The 25,555-nt window shown below is 42.4% G+C and overlaps 1 protein-coding gene across 3 annotated transcripts in view; it reads right to left on the bottom strand.

The window, feature by feature from the left end:
- Positions 1 to 25,555, bottom strand: part of LOC112878977 — a 58,178-nt gene that overhangs the window by 11,315 nt on the left and 21,308 nt on the right. For 2 of the 3 annotated variants that reach the window (XM_025943269.1, XM_025943272.1), the window contains 20 exons: positions 24,566 to 25,030; positions 23,876 to 24,196; positions 22,097 to 22,228; positions 16,867 to 16,980; positions 16,607 to 16,791; positions 16,117 to 16,225; positions 15,893 to 16,036; positions 14,085 to 14,360; positions 12,525 to 13,142; positions 12,188 to 12,400; positions 9,408 to 9,511; positions 9,020 to 9,315; positions 3,208 to 3,292; positions 2,090 to 2,398; positions 1,562 to 1,954; positions 1,169 to 1,484; positions 929 to 1,087; positions 655 to 818; positions 373 to 553; positions 19 to 288 (listed from right to left, as the gene is read on the bottom strand). In XM_025943269.1, the coding sequence (XP_025799054.1) occupies positions 19 to 288; positions 373 to 553; positions 655 to 818; positions 929 to 1,087; positions 1,169 to 1,484; positions 1,562 to 1,954; positions 2,090 to 2,398; positions 3,208 to 3,292; positions 9,020 to 9,315; positions 9,408 to 9,511; positions 12,188 to 12,400; positions 12,525 to 13,142; positions 14,085 to 14,360; positions 15,893 to 16,036; positions 16,117 to 16,225; positions 16,607 to 16,791; positions 16,867 to 16,980; positions 22,097 to 22,228; positions 23,876 to 24,196; positions 24,566 to 25,030 (4,854 nt within the window). The remainder of the gene's footprint in view (positions 1 to 18; positions 289 to 372; positions 554 to 654; positions 819 to 928; positions 1,088 to 1,168; positions 1,485 to 1,561; positions 1,955 to 2,089; positions 2,399 to 3,207; positions 3,293 to 9,019; positions 9,316 to 9,407; positions 9,512 to 12,187; positions 12,401 to 12,524; positions 13,143 to 14,084; positions 14,361 to 15,892; positions 16,037 to 16,116; positions 16,226 to 16,606; positions 16,792 to 16,866; positions 16,981 to 22,096; positions 22,229 to 23,875; positions 24,197 to 24,565; positions 25,031 to 25,555) is intronic. The other variant, XM_025943271.1, reaches the window with a different exon arrangement.

The following is a 25,555-nucleotide window of genomic DNA, read 5'->3' as shown; positions in this document are numbered from 1 at the left end:
ATGAAGTTCAAATACTACCTTGGACTCAAAGATCTGTATGACAACATAATATCTTGATTCTGTAGAATTGGATAATACATTTAGTTTATCAGAAAACCTGGGAGGTGGCATCAACAGTGAAACTTTACTCTCATGCTGTAAGAGCTCAATAATGTTTTCAGTGTCTTCCAATTTCTTAAGATAAACATCACATCCTAATTTGTTCTCGAAAACTACTCTCTGGTAATCCTCTTCATTCAATGCAGAGCAGGAAGAATCTTCAGCTTTTTTCATATCTCCGACAGTGTCCTGTAAAGTGGATATGCACATAATCAATCCATAAAATATACGCAAATCAGGAAGGATCTAATAGTAGAAAGTATAAGGTCATACCCCATTTTTCATTGATGAATCTTTTTCTAGATCAATCTGTCTTCTCCATGAAACTAAAGTTTCTATAAGAAGCTCAAGATTTGCAGAGCTCAGGTTGGCATTTAGAGGACTTGTTGCGGCAACACGAATCCTCTTACCAACTTTTGAAGGAGGGTGCTCGCTGGTATCATATGTTTCAAACCTTCAATGATGGTAGAATAATGTTAAGGTTCCTGCTCATAATTCTAGAAGAGAACAGTACATTTTGTCAAAATAGATGCAAAATGATTAAGCAGGGCTCACTTGAATATCCCATCAAATGGCTCAATTAAGGGTTCCCATGCCTCCAAGTGTCTATTGAATGTGGATGCAGCAATAGAACAGATCAATACAGCGTTCATTGTTTCAAATCTTCCATGTGTTGCAAGATTTATATTTGCGATTGTAGTGTCAAAAAGTGGCGTGACCTAAAAATTTGAAATATTAGTTGATCTGTAAATACTAAATAGAAACATTTTTTAGAATATTAAACTTTTGAATTCCTAATAGAGGGTCATAGTTTAGCAGGCATACACACCATTCCACAAGAGCTGTCAAGGATGCTGACTGACAAACATCCCAGCTTCAACTCAGCAGTAATATTTTCACGTGCCTTGGGCTTCGCATGATCAGCAATACGGTATGCCAGTCGTGCCGATGGTTTTTTCACATCAGGCCTTGCAAGGAAAGTACATCCCTATAAACCAAAAGAACATTGACTCAATGGCACGAGCTGAAACAGTATCTACAAGAAATGCGGGTAAGCATGAAGGATTACCTGATTTTCAATTTTCCAAATGCTCCAGCAGTTAGGACCCTTTGAGCTAGAAGACCGGGTGATAGGATCCTCTGCGATATTCGCTTGGCTAACTAAACTCGATTTAGGGCAGCAAATGGAGTCCTTGCTTGGCATTTCATCTGTTTTGGTCACTATACATCCTAGGGAAGCATATCCAGGAGGCGGCACTGGATACCAGAAGAATATTTCATCCAGGCCTTTTCTATCAATTTGTGCCACTCTAGTAAACTGTACAGGCCTCTCAGAAACAGCCGTGTCACATTTAAACAGAATGCCAAGAGTAGGCGGTTCAAACCTGAAAGAGGCAGGGGCATGTCAATAACTATCACAAATAATAGTATTTAGCGTTTGTGAATGTAAATAAACCATTACCCTTCAGTTACACAGTCACCAACTGAAGCAAAGCCAAAACGAGGTAATGGCCTCCATATAGAAAATGGCTTCTTTGTATCACTGCCTTTATCCCACCATATTCTTTCAAAGTGTGGAGTAGACACACAATAGCTACTTGGTCTTGACAAGGTGCGAAGCACATCCCATCCAGACGTACTCTTGAGGTGGTGAGTTAATTGATCAGAAGACTGGTCATTTTCAACAGATGAATCTGCATTTAGATCTTTAACAATATAGCAATTTGGATTCCTAAGAAGAACATGGTGCAAATCAAGGGCTTCTGTTCTAGTGGGTTGTTCTGTAGAAGCATGTGCGTAGAATGAAGCAATCACATTGTCCACACGCCAAATGCTAAATCCAGAGATTATTCTGCTAAAGAAATTAAAACAAGTGAACCATTCACACTTTGTTGGTTACTTCATAGACTCTTTGCATAAAAAAGAAAGAAAAATGACCACAATGCACAAAATGGCAAGTCAAACGAGAAAAAAGATAATGATTTCATACCCAGCAGCAGATGAGATAGTGTGTATACAATCTGAAAATGTTGCAGAAGTCACTAGATCTGAACGAAGGCAGTACACTACATGATTAGAAGGTGGTAGCCTTCCAATATTTACCACACATCCTAGAGCTAAATATCCAGGTGGTGGCACCGGAATCCAGATGGAACACTCGTTTTCTTCAGTTGACTGAGGAGAATCAATGAGATCTAGCGAACCAGGCAATACATGAAGAAGCCTAAATCCAAGAGGTTTCCGTACACGGCCATAAGTATTACTTACAGCAACCACGACCTGAGATGGTGGCACAGACCTGTGAAGATGCAAGATACCGGTTTCAGCAGAAGCAATATAATGAAGTTTTAAATATCCAGAAAACTGCTGGAAATAAAGGTAAGAGGAGCAGAACTTTATCTTATTTCTTTTGTAAATAAGTCCATTGCAGTTTGCATCTTTTCTTGCATAAGTTACAAGTAAGTTTCGCTTAACTAAGTATGTTCAAAACTATCAAAATACAGCAGGTTTAACAAGTCAAATATTGCAAATACATATTTAATTGTTGCATAACAAAACTGCTGAAACTATTAACATTACAGATACACTGTTATGTATCAGAAGAAACTGCAGGATTAACCAGCAAAAATCTATAATTTTGCAAAAGTTGATACATCAAATCTATATTTTTGGGATGCGTTGACACATTTTCCCTAAATATGTAGTTGAATGAAATGTGTAAATATTGACACACCAAATCCGTAGTTTGCGATAGTTTGCCAATTACTCTCTAGTTCTATAAATATACTCAACACTTCTTCAAAATATCAGGTTCATGTTAGAAATTGTGAAGATCAGTTACTTCCAGAGTGAAGCTGTAGAGATCAACGTAGACAGAATGGAAAAATGTAAGCCATCGGCAACAGGTTATTACAAACCTCATTGCTTAATCCTAATATTACCTATCAGTAATGCGTTAAGTTACAGTCAGATGCCAGCTTTATTAACTTGTATCTTAAACATAAAACCAAGACTTAGACAGAACTGTTACTGTAACCAAAACTCAAAGAATACTTAAAGAAAGTAAATAACTTCACAATCATGATGGATCTGAGGGGACAAATTTACCTCGAGGACACACAATCACCCAAAATCACATAATTTGAGGGAGCTTGTGGCCTCCAGAAGGTGAGGTTGTAGCCAGGTAGGTCGCCTGCAGTATGGAATCACTCAAAGAAATAAGCCAGGGATGACCCACACTACTTGAACCAGAATATGCACAAAATAATAACAATGAAAAAACAGGTAACATACATTGTGAGCGTTATCCCCATTTATTATCCTATAGCATTGGCACCCCCAAGTGGGCAATCAAGGACACTGACAAGGCCAGAAGGGCTATTTTGAGGAATGAGAAAGCCGATGCAAAGCACATGTGTGTCGCCTGGGCAAAGGTTTATCGAGACACTGAGCTGGCTGGTTTGGGAATACATGATCATGAAACACTTTTGTGTGTATTCATTTGTAGTAGTTGTGGTTACACAATTTCAGCCGGGTAGACCCTGGACATCATTCACATACATTTTAATGATACAGTCAAAGCTTACTTTGGACATACAGCTTAAAGGGGAATCGCTCACGGACCTTGTTTCAATCTAGTGGCAGCAGTTGGAGAGAGTATGCTCAACCATCACATGTTGGCTGAGGGGCTAACTGACAATAGCTGGACCAAAGAAATCAAAGGATCGCCATCTAGAAAGAAAAAACTCGACCAATCTATGTGGCACTAGGTGTCATTGTAAGTAATAGCCACCCAAATTTGAGTCAAAGAGGACTCAACCTGGTTGGCAGGGGTGTACACCTGCAGCTCCCACCAAACTAGGCTCAGTTCCTTAGATTTGCTGTCTATCCAAGCAGCACTTGAATATTCGCAGGTGTGGGACAATATGTCTCTGCCACAGCAGTCAGCATGCAATAAGATATTAACTGGCAGTACCGGCCTTGAACCCTGAGAGCGAGTGCGGAAACAGTGGGCACATCAAAGGTAAAAACTCTTCCTATGTCTCGCCTTGTAAAATTGTTCCGGACGGACAGGGCAGGAATGATAGTTGAGGAGATGACTCGCGTCGCCCCTTCCCCTCCCCTCCCCCTCCCACCAGCCTCCCGCCGTTGTCCACTCTGGCCACAGCAGCCACCCCCATGGCCATGGCTCCTCCCTGCCCGGCCTCCACCCCAAACCCTGCGTCGGGATCCTCCTCCCGCTCCCCTTTCTCCCCGGCGGTGCGCGCTGGGCACTCCAAGGCCCAGCGGTGGAGTGACGAGTCGCCGTCCTCGGGTAGCTCCGTCGAGGCTGCCCCTATCTCCTTCAAGTCTGCCCTCTTCCACGGCGCTTCCCAACCTGTGGCTCCTTCACCGGCCATTCTACCTCGTTGGGCGGCTTCCTCGCCGGTGGCTCTGCCTCGCAGCGCGGTTCCATCATCAGCTGCCTACATGGTCGCGTCCGACGCGTCCCATTCCGTGCCGCGCCCTATGGGCTGCCGGGCGCCGCCGGTGGTTCAGAGGCCTGACGCCGATGGCTGGATGGAGGTTCTGAGCCGTGGAGCTCGCAGGGAGCGTAAGCAACTTGAGCACTCGCCACGTCGACCGGTCCCAACAGACCTCCGGAGCAGGTGCTTCAATTGCTTCTCGCCGCGCCACCGCGTGGTGGAATGTCGCTCCGGGCCTCACTGCTTCCACTGTTGTGAGGTTGGTCACCGGTCGTACGCCTGCCGGAGGCGACCATCCCCGCGAGGCGGAACCTCTCCCTAGGAGGCGCCTTGCTTGGCGGCCGGCGGCGACACCACGTCTTTCCCAACCCCCCTAGACTTCCATGGCGGGTCTGACGGAGGCAGGGGAGTTCGCGGTGGTCGCAGCGGTTGTCGTAAGTGCCGTAGCCACAAGCGTGGGCGGCGTGGGTCTGCCGGCGGCGCTCCGCGGGGGGCAGCCCTCGTCCTCCGGCTCTGGCAAGGCCTCCGGCGAGACCTCCCCTCTACTCTCTGGTGGCGGTGGTCGTGCAGCCCTGAGTGGTAGGCCGCGGTGCATCATCAACCGCTCTGCTAGCATCTCGCAGCATGAAGACGAGCTCAGGCGGCCTTACATAGCAAGAAAGCTCACATCCTTCTCAAACTGGATATCTCCAAAGCTTTTGATTTAGTCTCTTGGCCTTTCCAGATTGAGGTTCTGAAGCACTTGGATTCGGCTAGAGGTGGTGCAATCTGCTCTGCTTGGTCCTCTCTACCTCATTTACACAGATTTTGGTTAATGGGATGCCGAGTGATGTCATTTATCACCATCGTGGTCTTCGACAAGGGGATCCCCTCTCCCCAATGTTTTTCATTCTAGTAATGGATGTGCTGAATTCATAGATCAAGGTTGCTATCCAACTGCTACTTCTGCAGCCCCTAGCGGTTCAGCAAGTCACACACCAGGCCTCCTTCTATGCTGATGATGCAGTGATCTTTCTACGCACCACCAGCAATGATCTCCAAGTCATGAAGTTTTTACTCGATTCATTTGGGCAAGCCTCGGAGCTCCACACCAATCTGTCCAAAAGTTTTGCTTCTCCAATTCACTGCTCCGAGGAGGACTTGCAGTGCACGACAGAGCATTTGGCTTGTTCAATAAAAAATTTTCCTTGCCAATATCATGGGCTACCTCTTACCATTAGGAAACCCAGCAAGGAAGCGCTACCCCCTCTCATTGACAAAGTGGCGGATCACCTGCCGGGATGGAAGGCCTCCCTTATGAATAGGGCTGGCCAGCTGGTGTTCACTCGAGTAGTATTGACAGCCACTTCCACTTATACGATGATTGCGTTGGATCTCCCGAGATGGGTTATTAAAGCAATTGACAAAAAACGCCTGGGTTTCCTCTGGAAGGGTTAGGAAAAAGCTAATGGCGGTAACTGTCTTGTCTCATGGACAAGGTTCAGCGGCCTCCTGAATATGGTGGTCTGGGAATTCATAATCTGGAAGTTTTTGGGTGGGCCTTACGGATCCGGTGGCTTGGACACAAAAAACTGACCCTAAGAGACCTTGGGCTGGTCTCCCGATCCAAGTACCGGCAAAAGCAAAAGCTCTTTTTGATATGGCAGTCGGTGTAGTGCTCAGCGACGGCGAATCCATCCTATTTTGGACAGACCGGTGGCTCAATGGAGGAACACTGGCTGAATTAGCCCCCAATTTATTCAGAGCTGTGCCAAAAAGGGTGAGTAAGTCAAGGACAGTAGCTCAAGCACAGAATAGAGGATGGGTTCGTGACATCAGAGGAGCTTTATCAGTTCAGGTCTTGAAGGAGTATCTACAGGGTAATTCTACAGCAGGGCGTACCTGATCAGTTCCGGTGGAAATTCAGTCAGTCAGGTTCTTATAGCAGCAAGACAGCTTATGCAGCCTGCTTTGTCGGCTCCATCAGATTTCCACCCTGGAGGCGAATCTGGAAGAGCTGGGCTCCTTTGCGCTGAAAATTCTTCCTTTGGTTAGCCATCAAGCAACGCATTTGGACTGCTGATTGCCTCGCCAAGCGGGGTCTGCCTCACCAAGCTGCTTGCCCGCTTTGCGACCAGGAACAGGAAACAGCCCAGCATCTCCTTCTCACCTGTGTGTTCACCCGGCAATGCTGGTTGCCAATCTCTCAACACCTGAATCTGGTCATTGCCGGACCTGCCACCTCGAGGACCAGTTTTTCGGCATGGTGGAGCACCACTATCAAATCAGTGCCTAAAGATCGTGGCAAGGTTCTGAACTCCCTCATCATCCTGGTCACATTGGAGGTCTGGAAGCACCACAATGCTTGCGTGTTCGAGGGTGCTCCACCAAGTGTTCAGTTGCTCCTCCAGACAGAGTCTAGTGAGTGTGTTCTTTGGTGCATGGCAGGAGCATCCAAGCTCAAAGAGCTCCTCGATAGGTCGCTGCCCCCAGCACCTTAGGTCCTGGGGGTGTGGTCATGGGTTGTTTTTTGTAAGAGTCGACCTAGTGGTCTAACCTCTGTACTCATTCCTTTCTTCTATCTTAAATGAAATGACACGCAGTCATCCTGCGCCGTTCGAGAAAAATATTGTTCTGGACTGCAGACCAATTGCCTTGATGAGGGCTACCACCCCCTGCATAATGTTAGCTCTGCGTTCAAGAGCTGGAAACGGTTCAACATCCTATCACTGGATGAGTTTTCTTCCGTCAGGTTTGGTTCTCCATTCTCAATTGAGTCGGGTTTTATCAGGCGTACCTACAGCCTTCTGATAGCCACATAGGAAATTGGTGGAGCTATTATGAAGAAAGGATCCTCAAGGAACGAAGGACAGGCTTCAATTCCCTGATCATCCTGACCACCTGGACAATCTGGAAGCACTGGAAGAAATTGCATCTTTGAGGGAGCATCTCCAGATATGTCCCAACATTTTGACACCACCAGAAGGCTTCGCTTTCGGTCTCGCCTGGTGCAAATGGGCTTTTGGACTTAATAATCCAGTGGGTCGTGTTTCAATCATCTCTTTATGAATCAGTTGGAGAAATTACCCCACTGATATCTTGTTCATCCCCTTACGTCAAGCGGCTGCCTTTCCCAGGTCTGAACTATTAGTCTGTTTCATCCACCCCTTCCCTTTAATCTCCCTTTGCCATATATGGATGCATGTGGTAGAAAGGCATGTATGCGTGTATGAGTTGGCCTGCGCCCTGGCTTCCTTAGCAGCTGGCCGACCCTAGCTTGATATGGTTAGAGAAAGGAGGAGATCGTGTTTGGGTCTATTTCTATAAACCCCACCATCTCCTCACCCCTATATAATTGTACATCTATCTCTCAGTCAATCAACCTAATATTCCACGCAACCCTAATTGCTTTCATGGTATCACGAGTCTAGGTTACCTCTCCTAGGGCTCAAGCTTCCGCACCCTAGCACGCCCCCCTCCTGGCGTTGTTTCCCCTGCACGCGCCTCCTCGCGCGCTGCCTCCTCGATGCAAGCACGTCCTCTCCGACGCGCCGGCACACCCATGGCTGCCCCTGGCGCAGGTCCAGGTGCTTCCCCCCTTGATCCTGCGGCCCTTCAGTGTGCCGAAGAGGCTCGACTTGCCGACGAGCAGCGCGCAAAGGAGGTCCAGGCCGCCCGCGATCCTGCACTCCTCCGCGAAGTCAACACCGAACGCTAGGCCGCAGATGCGGCCAAGGAGCGCGATGCGGCTGAGGCCCACGTTCGCGCAGCCCTGGATCGTAGCACCCGAGCGCAATGCGGCTGGCGCGCCCGTGGTAGCTGATGGCGACGGCTGCAACAGCGGCACAAGCGGCGACGGCAATGACTTCTCCGTCACCTCTGAAGCCCCTGACTGCGACATCCTTCTTCAGCACAAGGCTGCAGCCCTCCTCAATCTGCATGCTCAGGCGATGGCTGTCCAGAACATCAGCGCCGTCATGCTGCTCGTCCTCGACGTCACATCTACGTTCTACACCCGCTGGTGTGAATTGTTCCCCCTCGTCCTCGGCAAGTACTAGCTGCAGAGCCACGTCCTCACCAACGCAGCTGATTCCAAATCTCCAGATTTGATCAGGATGGACTGCATCGTGCGGTCATGGCTCCTGAGCACCCTGTCCCCCGACCTCGCTTCCTTAGCATGTATGCGTGGACCCGCGCCCTGGTGGCTTCCATAGCAGCCGACCGTCCCTAGCTTGATATGGTTAGAGATAGGAGGAGATCGCGTTTGGGTCTATTTCTATAAACCACAGGATCTCCTCACCCCTATATAATTGTACATCTATGTCCCAATCAATCAATGTAATATTCCACGCAACCCTTATTGCTTTCAGTGTGTAATACCTTTTGTATTTTTGATTTAATTCATTCTTAAAATTATGATGGGCAGCTCTCCTGCCAGTTTGAGAAAAAATAAAGAGTAGGTAGCACACAAGTACCTTGTGGTGAGCTCCAAACTCGATTAAAGTTTGTGCAAGAAATCAATGGGCTAATATTACCAAACTGCAAAGCTGCAAGAGTTTGATTTTGCAGTTTAAGCATAAGAGAGGCAACACTCAGTGAAAGATGGATGCAAACATCTGTAGATGTCAACACTATATTTGTCTTTTCATTGACTGAAGTATATTTCCATGAAACATCTACAGGCTCAAGAATAAGAAGACCAGAGTCAGCTTCAATTGTAAGGTCCTTAACAACTGATCGAGCCCAGATATCCTTTTCTTTTGAAGCATACCTGTTTTAATGTTAAAACATATATCTCATTGAGCAAAGGAAATCAGAAAAGAAAATTAATACGTCAACAAAGTTAGTGAGAGGAAGACAAACATGAAACTGAAATCCATCTTGGCCCGAAGAAGCTTCTCAATGTGCAAGGAATCATCCATTGATAACTTTGAACTGTCATAAAAGGTGAATTCCGGAGATACAACCTGAACATTTTTCAAAGAGATGGTGTACATCAGCAAAACATGGGTGGACAAAATATATACTCAAAACAATGTAACAGGGAAGTTAAATGTTTTAATACAAAAGGTGCACAAAGTCTGATTGCATGAAACTGAACTTTATTGTCAGCAGAACAATTCATTTGCTCAAAATATTTCCTTGGCCAGTCAGTCCTGTGGGACAGATTCAAAAGTGGGTCCCAATTAATTGTTTACTAAAATTATGTCTGGACATTTGACCCCATTGCTTTTTTTGAGTTTAATGCACTAACAACTGATTCAAAACCTTTTGATGTCGAGGAAAGTTGTACATTATACATGTATTTTCAAAACAGTGAAGGACATTATCCATCACTGTTCTGAAAGGATTATCACATGCATGGCACAGATATGGGAATGCGACAAACAGGTATAATACTATAACATCCACCAGTCGACTTAAAAGAGTATCCCAAAGTCACTGTATTTCTCTATGTTTTCAGTTACCAAGATTGGAATTGTTTGGAGTATCAAAATTCATAAATATCCAAAATGTGATAATTTAACCATTTAGGGAAGATCAGCTAGTGGTGGCATAATAACATGCATAGTCCCACTGTCATATTGTCATAATAGGCATAGGCCATAGGGCTCTGAAGGGACCAGTAGGGACTGTTCACGTACAGAACCCACCGGTAGTGTAGCCGTGGTGATCAGTTGCTAGGATGCAATAAAGAAAACCCATTTTAGTCTCGAGCAATACCCGAGTCTAAAATGGCTTAGGACCATTCATACACTGGGTGGACCACGCGCTCGCACAAACCCACTTACAAGTTTGTTCTCACTTTGCATAAAATAGGTTAACTCAGGTCTGGTGAAGTAGACTCTAATGGCCTTTATATGCTGGGGCAACAAATGGCAAAATTTGAAAAGCACTGGCGGCTAATGTTAGGATGTCAATCTTCACAAATGGGGTGTTTGGTTTGTGGAAACGGATGATCCATCACCTTCTCACTTGCATTTTTCATTAGGGTGCAATGGTCCATTACCACCTCATTCCCCATAAGCACATAATTAGTAGAAACATGAGCAATGTCATCCCACCAAAATCAAGGGATGAACTCATGATGCCATCCCATCTAGGAGTGGTTTATTCCTCAAATCAAACACCCATAACTGTTTATGCTTTCAATTTACACTACAGTTTTATTTTATTTGTATTTAAACTTCACTTTTTAATTCAAATATATTTAAACTCCATGACCAACGCTGGTACCAGGATAACCAGGGAGGTCTTTCCACCTGTTTAGTTGAGTACGTACCGCTCTGGGACATCTTAGAAGAAATCAAACTTCAACAAAACGAGGAAGACCAACACTTTAAGGCTCACACGGCATCTGGCCTCTTCTCCAGCTCAGACTACAAGGTTTTCTTCACTGGTGCTATCTGTTTTGCTCCCTGAAACAAGTTTGGAAATCCTGGGCACCACTAAGATGAAAATTTTTATTTAGTTGGCATTCGCAGTTGTTGATGGACTGCAGGACCAGCTGGATCATCCAGGACTACCCCACCCAGAACACTGCCCTTTACGTGATCAGGCCGATGAGACTGTTTCAGCACCTTCTTACTAATATTGTATTTGCCCGCGAGCTATGGTTCATCTATTCCAACAGGATGGCATTCAGAACCTAGCTCCCAAGCCTCATGAAATTGTATTTACCGATTGGTGACACCAAGCATAATGATGGGAAGGCAAACCTCTTCGGGAAGGCCTCACATCTTTTGTGAACTTAGTGCCAGGTGGATTTGGAAAACATTGCAATGCATACGCCTTCAATGGTTCTTCTCCTTCTGTCAGTGAGTTTCTACACGAGATTTTGGATGAGACTTAACTATCATGCTTGGTTGGAGAGAAGGGGCTCAGAGCCTTCTGGCTGAATAAGGGTGATCATGGTCGTGGTTTCATTTCCTGTGGCGCGACTGCTAATTCTGGAAGATTTGATCACTGCCTTCTTTTGGAATAGTTTGTGTTCCAGACCAGTTTTCTCTCTTTCTGTGACACAATGATATGCAGATATCCTGAGTGTCCGATAAAAAGAATATCAAATACTGTGGAATTTCTTTTATGCCAAAAATCTGTTTCTGAAGGCAGTGATAGGTGCCAGGTGGTGCAGCACAGCCTCAGCTAGCACCTAGGCATTTTCCCTCCTAGAGTAGTTTAAGGTTCAATCCATGTACGGAAGCGGGATATGGAAAAAAATGAACTATGCCTATCAAAGTCTCAATGTATGATAATGTAACTATGCCTACCAACTTGAGACGATAATGTCAAATTCTTTGGTTTAATATGCCAAATTTCATCTATTCAACATTATGTTACTCTGGTCCTGCAAAAGGTACAACTGCCATGGAATGCCTACCACCTATCTCTTATTGAAATATTAACTGTACTGTGCCAGCTTTGTTGTTATCCTTGCATCTGCATTATTTCTGTGTAACTTGCGGAGTACTTGCATCACCATGTATTTACCAGAGAAGGATTTCGGCATCGACTATGATGGCTAGGTCATGACCCAAGTTGATTATGACAAACTTCATCATTCATAACCATCCAGCACAGAAACACTATTCTCATAAATTACAAAAGAAACGGGAATTTAACAACTGAGATCTAGTGGATACCTGAGCTTCAAATGTAAAATTCAGTATTTGGTTTGCAGGAGCATCGTTGCCATTCTGGAGAGTTCTCTTGTTATGCTCTTCAAGTGTCAAAAGGTCCTCGTCATCATTACCGAAAGAACTTTCTAACACAGAAACCTCAACACCATCTTCAGCAGCGATTGAATAGCTGCTTCCAGTGTTCAAATATACACATCGTCTAAGCAGGGCACCATTCTTGTATGGACCATACAAAGAATAATCTAGGTGTAAGTCTGGCATCAAAATAACAGTGCACTATAGCAGGAAACATTGCTAACTTAGTAGGAATCATAGCACAAAGCAATTACAAGTTCAATACCTCAATTTTAACATTTTTGAATCGAAGCCTTTTACCACGCCCAATTATGATTATAGTCCCTGAGTATAGCTGGCCTTTGTTATCAAATTCCTCGCATAACGATATAGTGCCTCCACAACCATCGTAAATGAACTCATCAATGTCACGACCATCAACTATGAGCTGCCTTCCAGGAGAGAGTTGAATAACATTTTCTCTTTGCAAGAAAACATGCTTGGAAAGTATAACATCATCAGATCTCATAAGAGGATCATTCTTTGGGTCCAGACTTTCCTCTCTGCCAGTTATTGTGCCTAAGGAAGGCACAAAATATTCAACAACAGGAAGCAGAAAATCCAGGACAACAAGTATACGAGGCTGCTGAATTCTTATAACAAATGATTGGAAAGAAGAACGCCAACGATAATCCAGTATCAGCATTGTGAGGTTCGAAACCCCCACATTAGTCAAAGAGTCCTCAGCACACAGGTTAGCAGTCTCTAAATAAGATCCTAGCATCAGACGCATCTCAGACTTTGTATCTGGACGGATATCATGTATGGAGAATTTAAGTATAGACAAATATAGATCCATTTCAAGCATTGAAGTTGTCCTGTAAGATACCCATAGACCTTCTAGCTGCAGAAAAAAGTAGACAAAGTGTAAATACGCTACAGGAATAAGACAATACAAATACATACATCGTGTACCATCGACAACAAAGTATTAAAAATGTATAAGCATCCCATCATGCAGCACTAGAATGTCACGCCCATAGTGGTGGTGGTGGTGTATGTTGGGGGTGGGGGGTGTGGGGGAGGGGGGTATGCTGAACCAGACACTTTGTGATTCAGCACGCCGGCATTGGATACTCCCAATCTTAAGTCCCGGGGTAGATGAGGACCTCTCCTGATAATTCTTGCTTGCCTTCAATTGATACCTCTCTTTTACATATAGAGAGGTTTACTTGACCCCTAACCAAGATATCTAATTCGATATGTAACCCTAACCCTGATGGGTCTGTCCCAATAGGCCCAGTCGGCTGCCTGGCCCTGACCCCAAGCGGCAACACCACAAGGGCAGGCTAGAAGAAGAGATAGAAACTCTTAATCTATTTCTTGCTTAATCAAAAGACATGCAATCCTATCCTTATATAGATGACGTGACTTGACTCCTAAGAAACCAATCTCTAGAGTTAAATCTAATTCTATCTCTAAATAACATCTAGTCCTAGAGCAGTCGTGAACAGTTTTACGCAGTTACTGTTGGCGTGCGCGGGCCCTAGCATGACCCTGGGGCTGCTCCATCTCATGGGCCCTAATGGGCTAGATATGAAATAAATATAGATGACATGAGATGACATATTTTTCCATAAAAAAATTGCACCCTCCTATAAAGTACTCCCTCCATCCTAAATTATTAGTCGTTTTGCCTTTTCTAGATACATAGATTTTGCTAAGTATCTAGACATAATATATATCTAGATGCATAACAAAAACTACGCATCTAGAAAAGCCAAAACAACTAATAATTTTGGACAGAGTGAGTAGAACCGTACAACTCATTTTTAGAAATACTTACAGCAAGCTTTGCCAGAGGAGACCCCGCATCTGGGCCATTGCGAAGATCAAGCAACGCATACTGAACATCAACAGTCATGACAACAACGGTACGTGAAAGCACTGGATGGTTACTAAGGTTGACTTTATCTGCAAGTAGACGAATTGACTCCTTTGTCCGGTTCACATTTTCACGAAAACTTGGGGGAAGGTTAGGCGTCTCTGATAAATTTGTTGAAATACAGTTTGTGATCACATTGTATTCCTTATCTGACATGACAGCATGAAGCAATCCTATCTGCAGAAAGATAAAAAGACAAATATAACTAAAAACAGGAGAAAAGAAAGTTCATATATTAGTTAATCATATAACCCCACAACTCAACCTAGGGTAAAACATAAAGCTCAGTAATTAAACAATGGAAAATATGTTACTGCACGGGGGTCGCGCTCGTGCCAGAGCCGCAACCCCCGTGGCCCGTGGCCTGCCGCACATGAGCTCATGTGCCGTTTTGGCTCATAAAGCTAATTAGCTTTTGTTATTTTTGTACTAGTTGTTTCATCCCTTTTAATTTGATAATTTTCTGATAGAGCATTCATGTTCAATCATGTGTTCCATATGATGAGATCTATAAAGTACACCCACATTGCATATGTTTTGAACTTATTATAAGTATTCTATGAATTTATATGCAGTAGTAGCATCGTACTAACAATTTATGTGTAAAGGTAACAAATATTCTACATAAGTTGGTAGCTGACAAACAACATCAAGTTGTGACCTGATATCTATATAAATTGATGGCACACATACAAAATGAAAAATTTATAGAAACTGATATAACATATCATATGTTTTTACAAGGTCTCTATGAAACCAAACAACCATAAAATAAGTTGATATAGGGTCTCTGCATAGGTTGCTATCAAAACTGCACAAAGGTTGATAATACAACAATGCGTAAGTTGATATACAGTACTACTTCGCATAAGTTGATAGTACTGCTACACATGGATATATATGTGCAAGGAGCTACTAGACACACAAGCTACTACACTGTAAAAGATAAGTTTGCTACTCCCTCCGTCCCAAATTATAGGTCATTTTGGCTTTGCAGATTATAGATATACACTATGTCCAGATACATAATAAAACTTATGTATCTAATAAAGCCAGAGCGACCTATAATTTGGAATGGAGGGAGTACATGTCTATGCACAAATTTCTATTAGACAGTGAAGACAAGTTTCAATCTCCAAATACAACATAAGTCGCCTCATGCTTGACACATAAGTTACTACTATGCATACAACTTAAGTTGTCAAATGCATTAAACAGCTTCAAAACATGTGTAATGTGGGTCTGGAGCGACCGGTTGTGCATTAACCTGGTCCTAAAACTATGATAAACTTTTTAGTCGTGCAGTAATTTTCTTAAATTTAGTAAGAGGGTGTACTCCGATTACTCCAATAGCTCTAATACTGAAGAAAACTTAATGAAATAATTTAGGAGGCACATTTTACTATAAATTCATAATAGTATATCTTCATTTCTTCAATCCTTAGGACCATTTACATTTTTTTAAATAAAACAGGGAGAATCATTTGTTTCTTTCTTCTTCTTTTTAACAAATCTAAGGAGAGTGAATACAAGCTGATAAGTAATACATGCTGCAAAACAAAAGATATTGAAACTGCATGTGACAAATAGGAGGTTAGCCTTTAAGTAGGAAATAATGGTGACAAAATAGAAAGTGCCAATCAGACAACAAAAAAGTGGAGACCATATTAAGTTGTAGGGCACAGAATAAGAAAAACAAAATTCATTACCTGAACTTTCATACATAGTATTGGGACCTTTCGGAAGATATCCCGCAGGCTACGTCGCACCTCTACATTAATGCCATGACCATCCCGAATCATACACTTTCCTAAAGTTCCATTTAATCCAACCGCCATGTTGATTCCATTTATCTACTTGCACGAATCAAAATATCATATAAGAGAATACGCTGAATATAATCAGAAAATTAGTTTTCCAATCCAATGCATACCTCTGCATGGAGAACATCAAGCCTTACAGCAGAAGGATCAGTCTCTTCACCTCCATGCCAACTGAACTCATTCCTTACTTTTAATTGTCCAAGATCAAATTGTATATAACTGCAGGAAGGTATCAGGGTAAGTGTCGTATTTTTTTATACCAGAACATCATCATTATGTTACTTCATTTAAAGAAATTGACAGACAGAAAACTAGAAAATAAAGTCATACAAATCTATTAGTTTGTCTAACCACAAGCAGATATTTGACATACCCTTTCTGAACCTTATTATGATCTGGAACTGAACACTGGCAACATATGGTGTAGAACAAAAGGAACATCTAAACAACTAGATCTAAGGAACTAATTATCAAGGGTTGCTTATAGTGGCAGTTATCACATCCAAAGAATAGATATAACTAGATCATAAGGAAGTAATTATCAATGGGTGCTTAGAGTAGCAATTATAAGTTAGCTAATCACTGGAAATGTAAACATACTCTTCACTCTGAGAATTCTTTGGAACAATGATTATGGGTGTGTCAAGTGAAAGATCCAGCTTTATAGCAGAAGCACCATCTATTTCATACTTCTGAATTAACCACTCAAAACCTCCAACTTTATCAATAAACTTAATTGCTTCTTCAGTATGAGGGGTTGCCAGCTCCATAAAGTAAGAAGTGAACTGCACAATAAAAGGCACGTTAAAGTAGAGACACATTGTAAATCTGATAAAATAATTTGCCATGTCAATACATACCTCTTGAACAAAACGGTAGAGGAAGACAATACGGACAGCTGAAAGCTGCCCGGTCAAACTGTAATTGTGCCCTTCAAAGTCTTCATCATCAACACTGTATGACTGGAACGTGAACTGCAGGAGAAAGTACAACCATCAGCATTTTAGTACTTCAACTGAACATTTTGAAACTGGAAAAAAAGAACTTATCTTCATAAACAAGATTGCATGTCTGACATAGTTTTTGCTCCTTGCCCAAACAGGACAGGCATTGAGATGCACTTAAATCCAGATATTCTAGTACCCAAAGCAACTTATCAATTAATGAGGTAAGGTGCTAACAACCAATGAGATGCATGCCCTCCCAGATATTCTAGTACACAACGCAAGTTACCAATTAGTTGACATACAGGATCTAAAAAACTGGCTGAGAAAAAGAACAGCACAAGCAGTGCCAGCCAGGTGGCAGATAGGCAAGACTAGGGAAAGGCCATGTTTACATAAGACAAATAACCTCTCAGCCTTGGAAAATAATGGTGCAACCAAATAGTCATAGATGGCTAACCACTCACTGGTTCTTGCGAGGAACGAGCAAAATGGAATTCTATATCTATACAGAAATCAACTAGAACAAGCAAGATCAAGAACACGGTAACCAAAATTGGTAGTTGAGATACTGCAGCACTGAATCGGACGATAAATCGATGATACACCCGACCAAAGCGACGACAGCTATTCAACTACCTATCGTTCTAGAAAATATCTTGTTCTTCGGTAAGTCCTCAGGAGTATGATGTCTTTCCCCTTATACAAGCCAAAAGCAGATTACGCTTAATTAAGTTGACTAAGGTAAACAGAAGCTAGGACACACTTAGGCACCATAATGTTCTTGAACTGAACATAGTCCCTTGGATCCTCGATCGACAGCTGAAGATGAACCTTCAACTGGTATGCTAGCTTAACTGACAAACTGAAGAATACCACTGTATACTGAATGGCAATAGCCTCCTCAGGTTTAGAGTCCTGACAGTTTCTTGTTAAAACTAGCACCATAAGCAGAAAGAAAAACTACAAACAAACCCTAAGCACTAGGACCTAATCACAGACTGCCCAGTGGCTTCCGCATGACATCAAAGACAAGCATCCTACCCCGCCTGGGTCACAACATGTTGAATGTTTGGTGTTGCACCATTGAACATGCAGTTGCTTTGGTGTTTCCAGATAAACTAAGCCCCTAATTATGAACAGGAAGGAGGACCATCTCATCTCTATAGCTGATTACAAGTATTTTTCAATTATAATGTTAGACCTGATTCTAAGAACATTGCTAAAATACAAATTGTGGACAAAGCTACCTAATACTCCTATGTGACTAAATTTGTAATCAATTAATGCATTCCTAGTCAGACTTACTCCCTCCGTCCCCAAAAAAAATGCAATCGTCGCTTCATTTTAAATTTGACAAAATTTATATAAAATAGTAAGGCTAAGTTGTTGTTGTTGTTGTAGTAAGGTGATACCTGGGGAGTGTAAGGTGATACCTGGGGAGTGTGTTGTCCCCCAACACAAACTTGTGGTAGCGGATTTTCGTTTTCGGGTACGTGCCCACCGGGACAAACGTGCCAAGATTGCGAGAATGAAGTGGTGGAAGCTTAGAGGGGAAGAGGCACAAACGTTTAAGGAGAGAATGCTAGGCGAGGGGCCTTGGGAAGAAGGAGCAGATGTAGATGATATGTGGCTAAAGATGGCGACATGTGTTCAGAAGGTGGCCTCAGAAGTGTATGGTGTGAGTAGGGGACGCAAGCAGGAAGTGAAAGAGACTTGGCGGTGGAATGACGAGGTGCAAAGGGCTATTAAGGAGAAGAAGGAGTGTTTCAAACGCCTTCACCTCGACAAGAGCGCAACCAACATCGAGAGCTATAGATTAGCGAAGAGGTCTGCAAAGCGAGCTGTAAGTGTAGCGAAAGGTCAGGCTTTTGATGACCTTTATCAACGGCTAGGTACGAAGGAAGGAGAGAAGGACATTTATAGGATCGCTAGGACCCGCGAGAGGAAGACAACGGACATAAACCAAATGAAATGCATCAAGGATGGGACAGGTCGACTTCTGGTGAAGGATGAGGAGATCAAGGACAGATGGCGAGAATACTTCGACAAGTTGTTTAATGGGGAAAATGAGGGTCCTACCTTCGAGTTGGACGACTCATTTGATGATACCAACAAACGCTTTGTGAGGAGGATTCAGGAGGCAGAGATCGGGGAGGCTTTGAAGAGGATGAAGGGAGGTAAAGCGATGGGTCCTGATGGCATTCCCATTGAGGTGTGGAGATGCCTGGGCAAGAGGGCGGTAGTATGGTTAACTAAGCTTTTTAACCTAATTTTCCGATCAAACAAGATGCCGGAGGAATGGAGGAGAAGTATATTAGTATTGATCTTCAAGAACAAGGGAGATGTTCAAAGTTGTACTAACTACCGGGGGATTAAGCTGATGAGCCATACGATGAAGCTTTGGGAGAGGGTTATCGAGCATCGCCTAAGAAGATTGACAAGGGTGACCCAAAACCAGTTTGGGTTCATGCCTGGGAGGTCGACCATGGAGGCGATTTTCTTAGTACGACAGTTGATGGGGAGATATAGAGAGGAGAAGAAGGACTTACACATGGTCTTTATTGACCTAGAGAAGGCGTATGACAAAGTACCAAGAGACGTCATGTGGTGGGGCTTGGAAAAACATAAAGTCCCAACTAAGTATATTACCCTCATCAAGGATACGTACAAGGATGCGATGACTTGTGTTCGAACATGTGATGGCGATACCAGTGACTTTCCAATTAAAATAGAACTACATCAGGGGTCAGCATTGAGCCCTTATCTATTTGCTTTGGTGATGGATGAGGTCACAAGGGACATACAGGGTGATATCCCTTGCTGTATGCTCTTTGCTGATGATGTGGTGCTAGTTGACGAGAGTAGGGCAGGGATTAATATGAAGTTAGAGCTGTGGAGACACATGTTAGAGTCGAGGGGGTTCAGACTGAGTAGGACCAAGACCGAGTATATGATGTGCGACTTTAGCCAGACTAGGCATAAGGATGGGGACGTTAGCCTCGAAGGTCAAGTGGTGGCCAAGAAGGATACTTTTCGGTATTTAGGATCAATGCTTCAGAAAGATGGAGACATCGATGAAGATGGTAGGCATAGAATTTCAGCCGGTTGGTTGAAGTGGCGGCGGGCTTCTGGCGTTCTCTGTGATAAGAAGGTGCCACAGAGGCTAAAAGGTAAGTTTTATAGGACGGCGATTCTCCCGGCGATGCTATACGGTGCTGAATGTTGGCCTACAAAAAGGCGACATGTCCAGCAACTGAGTGTAGCAGAGATGCGTATGCTGCGTTGGTTCTGCGGGGATACAAGAAGGGATAGAGTCCGGAACGAAGAGATTCGAGATAGGGTCGGGGTGGCACCTATCGAGGAGAAGTTGATTCAACATCGGTTGAGATGGTTTGGATATGGACAACGGAGGCCTCCCGAGGCGCCGGTGCGTAGTGGAGTTTTAAAGCGGGGCGATAATGTAAAGAGAGGTAGAGGTAGACCTAGACTAAATTGGAACGAGACGGTTAAGAGAGACCTTAAGGAGTGGAATATCGCTAAGAAATTAGTTATGGATACGAGCGCTTGGAGATTAGCAATTAACGTACTTGAACCGTGACCTTTGTTACTTTTTGTTTAACCCCTAACTCTTCCTTTTGACTTGTGCTCTTTTTGTGTTTCTTATTCTTGTTTTCTGTGGGTTTCATCTCTAGCCTACCCCAACTTGCTTGGGACAAAAGGCTAAGTTGTTGTTGTTGTTGTTTATATAAAATAGTACTAAAATTTATGGAATATATTTTCATACTAAACCTATTTGGAGATATAAATGTTAGTACTTTTTTTGTATAAAGTTGGTCAAAGCAAGAGTTGCATTCTTTTTGGGATGGAGGGAGTAGTCGTTATTTTAGGATAGAAAATAGATCGAAGAATGCTAACCCCACATGACAACCTCCCTCCCTCCCTCCTTTCAATTACAATATTGGACCTGATTCTAGGAACATTGCTAAAATACAAATTGCGGATAAAATTACCTAACATGTGACTAAACTTGTAATTAATTAATGTTCTCCCTCTCCCTCTCCCTCTCTCTCTCTAATGTGGTTCGTGTTATCAGCTCCACCTGATCTTGTGGTTCCCTCAGCCCACACAACTACTTGGGTAAATCCAGGCGGAGCATATGGACTGGCTGGGTTGACCCATGCCCCTCTAGCTGTTGCATGGATCCCATGGGGCTCCACTAAACTGTGCCGGATTGATCCATCTACACCCCTGGAGCTTTGGAAGTGGGAGATTGCCCTAGCAATTTTAGTTTAGTTGCTAAGAATTTGAACCAAAATCCGAACCGTCCAAACAGGCCTTTAGATGCTTTGATAATATTGTACAATCTGTTAGTATAATTCTTGTTGCAATTAGTGTGAGTCATGTCAATGAGTCAAGTCTTTGTCTTAGGTTGTAAGTAAGTCAAGTATTTTCCTTAGGGTGCAAGTAAGTCAAGTCTAGTCTTTGCCATAGGGAGCAAGACACGCAAGACACTATAGCTGTCTTCTAGTTGTTGAACTATAAGTGAATTGCCCACCTCTCCCCATCAGCTTAAGCTTTTGGGTTGAATTGGTTGGTGCATGCAACTCAATATGGTATCAAAGCCAGAGGTCTTGAGTTCGAATCCTGGTGGGCGCGATTAAATAAAATAATTGCAGCCGACTCCTAATTTTCACGTTTGAAGCCGGAGGGAGCCTACACGTGAGGGGGAGTGTTGAACTATAAGTGAATTGCCCACCTCTCCCCATCAGCTTAAGCTTTTGGGTTGAATTGGTTGGTGCATGCAACTCAATACTAGTGTTATCTTTCAGCTATAAATAACAGGCAAAAGCCACCAGCAAGCTGCAACTCATCGCAGCCCAAAACCACTGAGCAAAGCTTCAACCTGTACTAAATAGCCAACACAATCTATTACCGCAAGTTAGATTCACATAGCTTTTGTGGCTACGTCATAGCCAAGAAAAGAAAATTTTTATCTTATTAGCCATGCTTGAATCCACAGCTAGCATAGCTTAATATACTTGCATGAGAAAAAATATGATACCCTAAATTAAATACAAGGCAGAAACAAATCTTTGCTATTAGCCAATATATATGACAGAAACAGTTGACTAGTCGAGGATACCTTTATAAGCGACTCAACACCAGGCTTCCGTATATCGCAAAGCCAACCCCAGCGATGATCTGGCCCAAGAGACATGTCGCAAAATCTCATATTTCCCAGCATAACATCAATTGAAAAGGAACCTGGATGAACCTGATCGATATTTTTAAAAATTAAGTGAGACAAAAAAATGTAAGATAGTTGATGAAGATACACATAACCACAAAGATACCAATTGACGGAAAAATATTTTGCAGCGAAAAAGGGATAAGACATCCCTTATCCTGTGATAATGTGTGAATCTATCAAGGCAATTTAATAGCATTTTCATTAATGCACAGACAACTCCTTGGTATAATGCTTCTAAAAAATCACTGGTATAATGTTTCTAAAAAAATCCCCTGGTATACAGCTTATAAAAAAACTCCATGGTTACTGGTGTTTCAAAAGCAAGTAGTAATAATCTAGCATACCCTTTTCAATATGATTTTTTAAAAGAAAATACATATTACAGTGTTAAGCGCTTGACCACAAACAAACTTCGAACAATTCAGTATTTCACCAATGGACAACAATCTACAGACCAAGTACATGAGCACAGCACATTCACTCTAGCGTCCAAATATCACATGTATCGATGCATGCACCACCCTAAAGGACACCATCCTAGATCCTTTTCATTGACCCTGGAACACATTATTCTCGTATGAAGATGATAGGCAACCATGAAACGCTAGTAAAGTAGTGTTCAAAGCTTTCTGATCATGGCTGGCATAGCTGTTAAAATTAAGAGTTAATATTCAATACTTTTTTCTCAAATATGCAGAAGAGCTGCATATCATTGCATTATATAAGGAAGAAGTGAGAGTACAAAGGGTGAACTAATCAGTCACTATTGTCACGGCCCTGATCAGGAACCGTGCAGAATAGGGCTATTGGGGAATTTTGAGGGGTAAACGGACCCTGAACCGGACACTTCAGACTGGGCATGCCGGCGATGGCTGCGCCCAATCTCAAGGCCCAAGGTTAGATGAAGATCTCACCTAATAATTTCTTGCTTGATTCCCTTAATTGATACATCTTCTCTCTTTACGTAGAGAGACTTACTTGACTGTTACGTAAGATATCTAATTCTATTTCTAACCCTAACCCTAATGGAGGCCCAATAGACCTAGAGTGGCCCCAGCCAACTACCCATGACAACAATACTGCACGAGTCCTAGTGTAAAATGAAGAAAAATACACGTTAAACACACGCGTGCCATTAATATGCTATACTCTTCACTACGAAATTAAGGGGGAACTCTAATGTAATAAACAGAAAAAAAATCTCTGCGACTGTAAAGTTCCGACCTACTTCAGAAGATTCACTACTTGAGAATTCTTTAATTTATATTCCCTCTGTTCAAAACTGCAAGGCGCATTTTATTTTGATAAAGCTGAACTTGGTATACTTTGACCAACATTTAGTCAAATTAAAGGTATGTCATGTGTATAAAAATTATACAATGATATTCAGATTTAAAATGCTATCACACTATAATAACTTAACTATAAATGGTATAATTTGTGAGAAATCAATGGTAAAAGTTTAGCTTGAAGAGTAATTAGATAAAATAAAAATACATGGATTGAGTATCAATTTACTCAGATATGACATTTTGAACTTTATGCAATGAGATAACTAGAGTTTTTTCGGTTCAAAACACTACAACAGAACTCATCAGGCAGCGTAATCCAGATCCTTCACCACACAATATAGCATAATTTTCTTATTCATTCTTAATACATTAAACTCACCTTCAGATCAAACAGAAATTTCTCTTGCACAAACATTGCAAACTGAGAACCATCTTCCTTGTTAAGAAACATTGATACCCGATCCACATCCATTTTAATGTTGAAAATGGTTCGACGTTTCCCATAACCTAACAATCCTTTTACAATGGTGGAAGCACCATCTTCCTTGTCTGATGGTTTCACAATCTGAGCTGCAGGTGCCATATCAGGACTATTTCTTGGCACAGAATTAACCGTACTAAGATCAAATCCAAACTCGATGAGAGCAACAAGTGTGGGTCTGTTACAGTAGAATTCCAGAGCGGACATACGAATACTCATCTGAAATGAGCAGATAAAAGATGTAATTGCAGGAAGAGGTATTTGCAGCACACAAGCTATTTAAAAAGACATATATATTTATGGTGCTTTTTTTTCTCAAACAATTCAAGAGAGCTGCGTGTCATTTCATTAATGTAGGGAAAAGAAGGGGGGGGACACATTGTCAGGTTCAGAAAAACTCAAAACTGAGGAAAACAAAACACCCTCACAAAAAGGAAAAAAAAATGCAACTAACAGAAAAGACACAGCACGTCTGGCAACAGATGAGGCCAGACCACTAATCACCACCTGGCCAAATAGGCTGGGGTTGGCGACCTATGGTGTTTTATGAACAGAATATAAAGGTTAATAATTTTCAATTTCAGTTACCTGTGAATCAATACCATCATAAAGACAAGAATCAGGACTCCTGCTCAAAAATGTAAGAACAACGAAATCTGTCACATTATTGTCTTGTGCCTCGTAAAATATTTCAGTAGGATTCACTTTCTGCTCATCTTCTTCCAACCATAAACCATCCATTGAATTCGTTTCAGTATGATCATTTGCATCAGAAACCAAGTTAGGAATTTCATTGTCATGCAAATTACAATTTTGATCCGAAGTAAAATCCGTCAGTGCATCCATAAAAGAATCTTCATCCACAGAAAACGTGTTTAGGTCGCCCTCTTTATCAGGTGTACCAGAACAGGTATCTTCCACACTTTCATCAATCACAGAGCATACTAAATACTTTGAAGACATGGAAAGACGACCTTGTAGCTCGTCCTTGATTTTCAGCGAATGCAATTTTGTTTTCACACTAAGACCACGAGAAGATTGAACAACATTAACCTACAATAGTACGTAGCAATAAATAATGGAGGTCAACAACTGAAGATACAAATCATAGAACCAGTAAACCACAATGTACAAGTGCTGAACATGAAGTACAAACCGATCAGTAAATCCACTATTGAGTAAGAATAACAATAAAAAATACAGCAAGACACCTAGATAATAACGGCAAGGGCCACTATGTCATCACACTAACCTAGTGGACCAGAAGCTGAAAAAATGGTAGGGGGGGATGAAAAAACAATGAGAACAAAATCATTATGTTTCAATTTTAATAGGCATAATAGCAAATTTGGATATAAGGAACGTACTAGAGTCAAGTAAAAGATGTAAGGATCCTACATTATTAGGGGTCACATGAGGGGCTTTTTTCATGCATCTTCAGAAACAGATGTTGGAGGTCATAGGCTCCTCTATTACTCTGCTAAAAATGATAGCTGGAAAAACATGTGTGTCCATTAAGGACTCTTTTGGAGGAGGGTAACTGGCAAAGAGAAAACTATTATAGGGGCGAGGAAGTGG

Source organism: Panicum hallii, chromosome 1 (assembly GCF_002211085.1).
Source record: "Panicum hallii strain FIL2 chromosome 1, PHallii_v3.1, whole genome shotgun sequence".
Lineage (NCBI taxonomy): Eukaryota > Viridiplantae > Streptophyta > Magnoliopsida > Poales > Poaceae > Panicum > Panicum hallii.
Note: the sequence above shows the minus strand (reverse complement) of the source record. Positions and strands in the feature narration are given on the sequence as shown.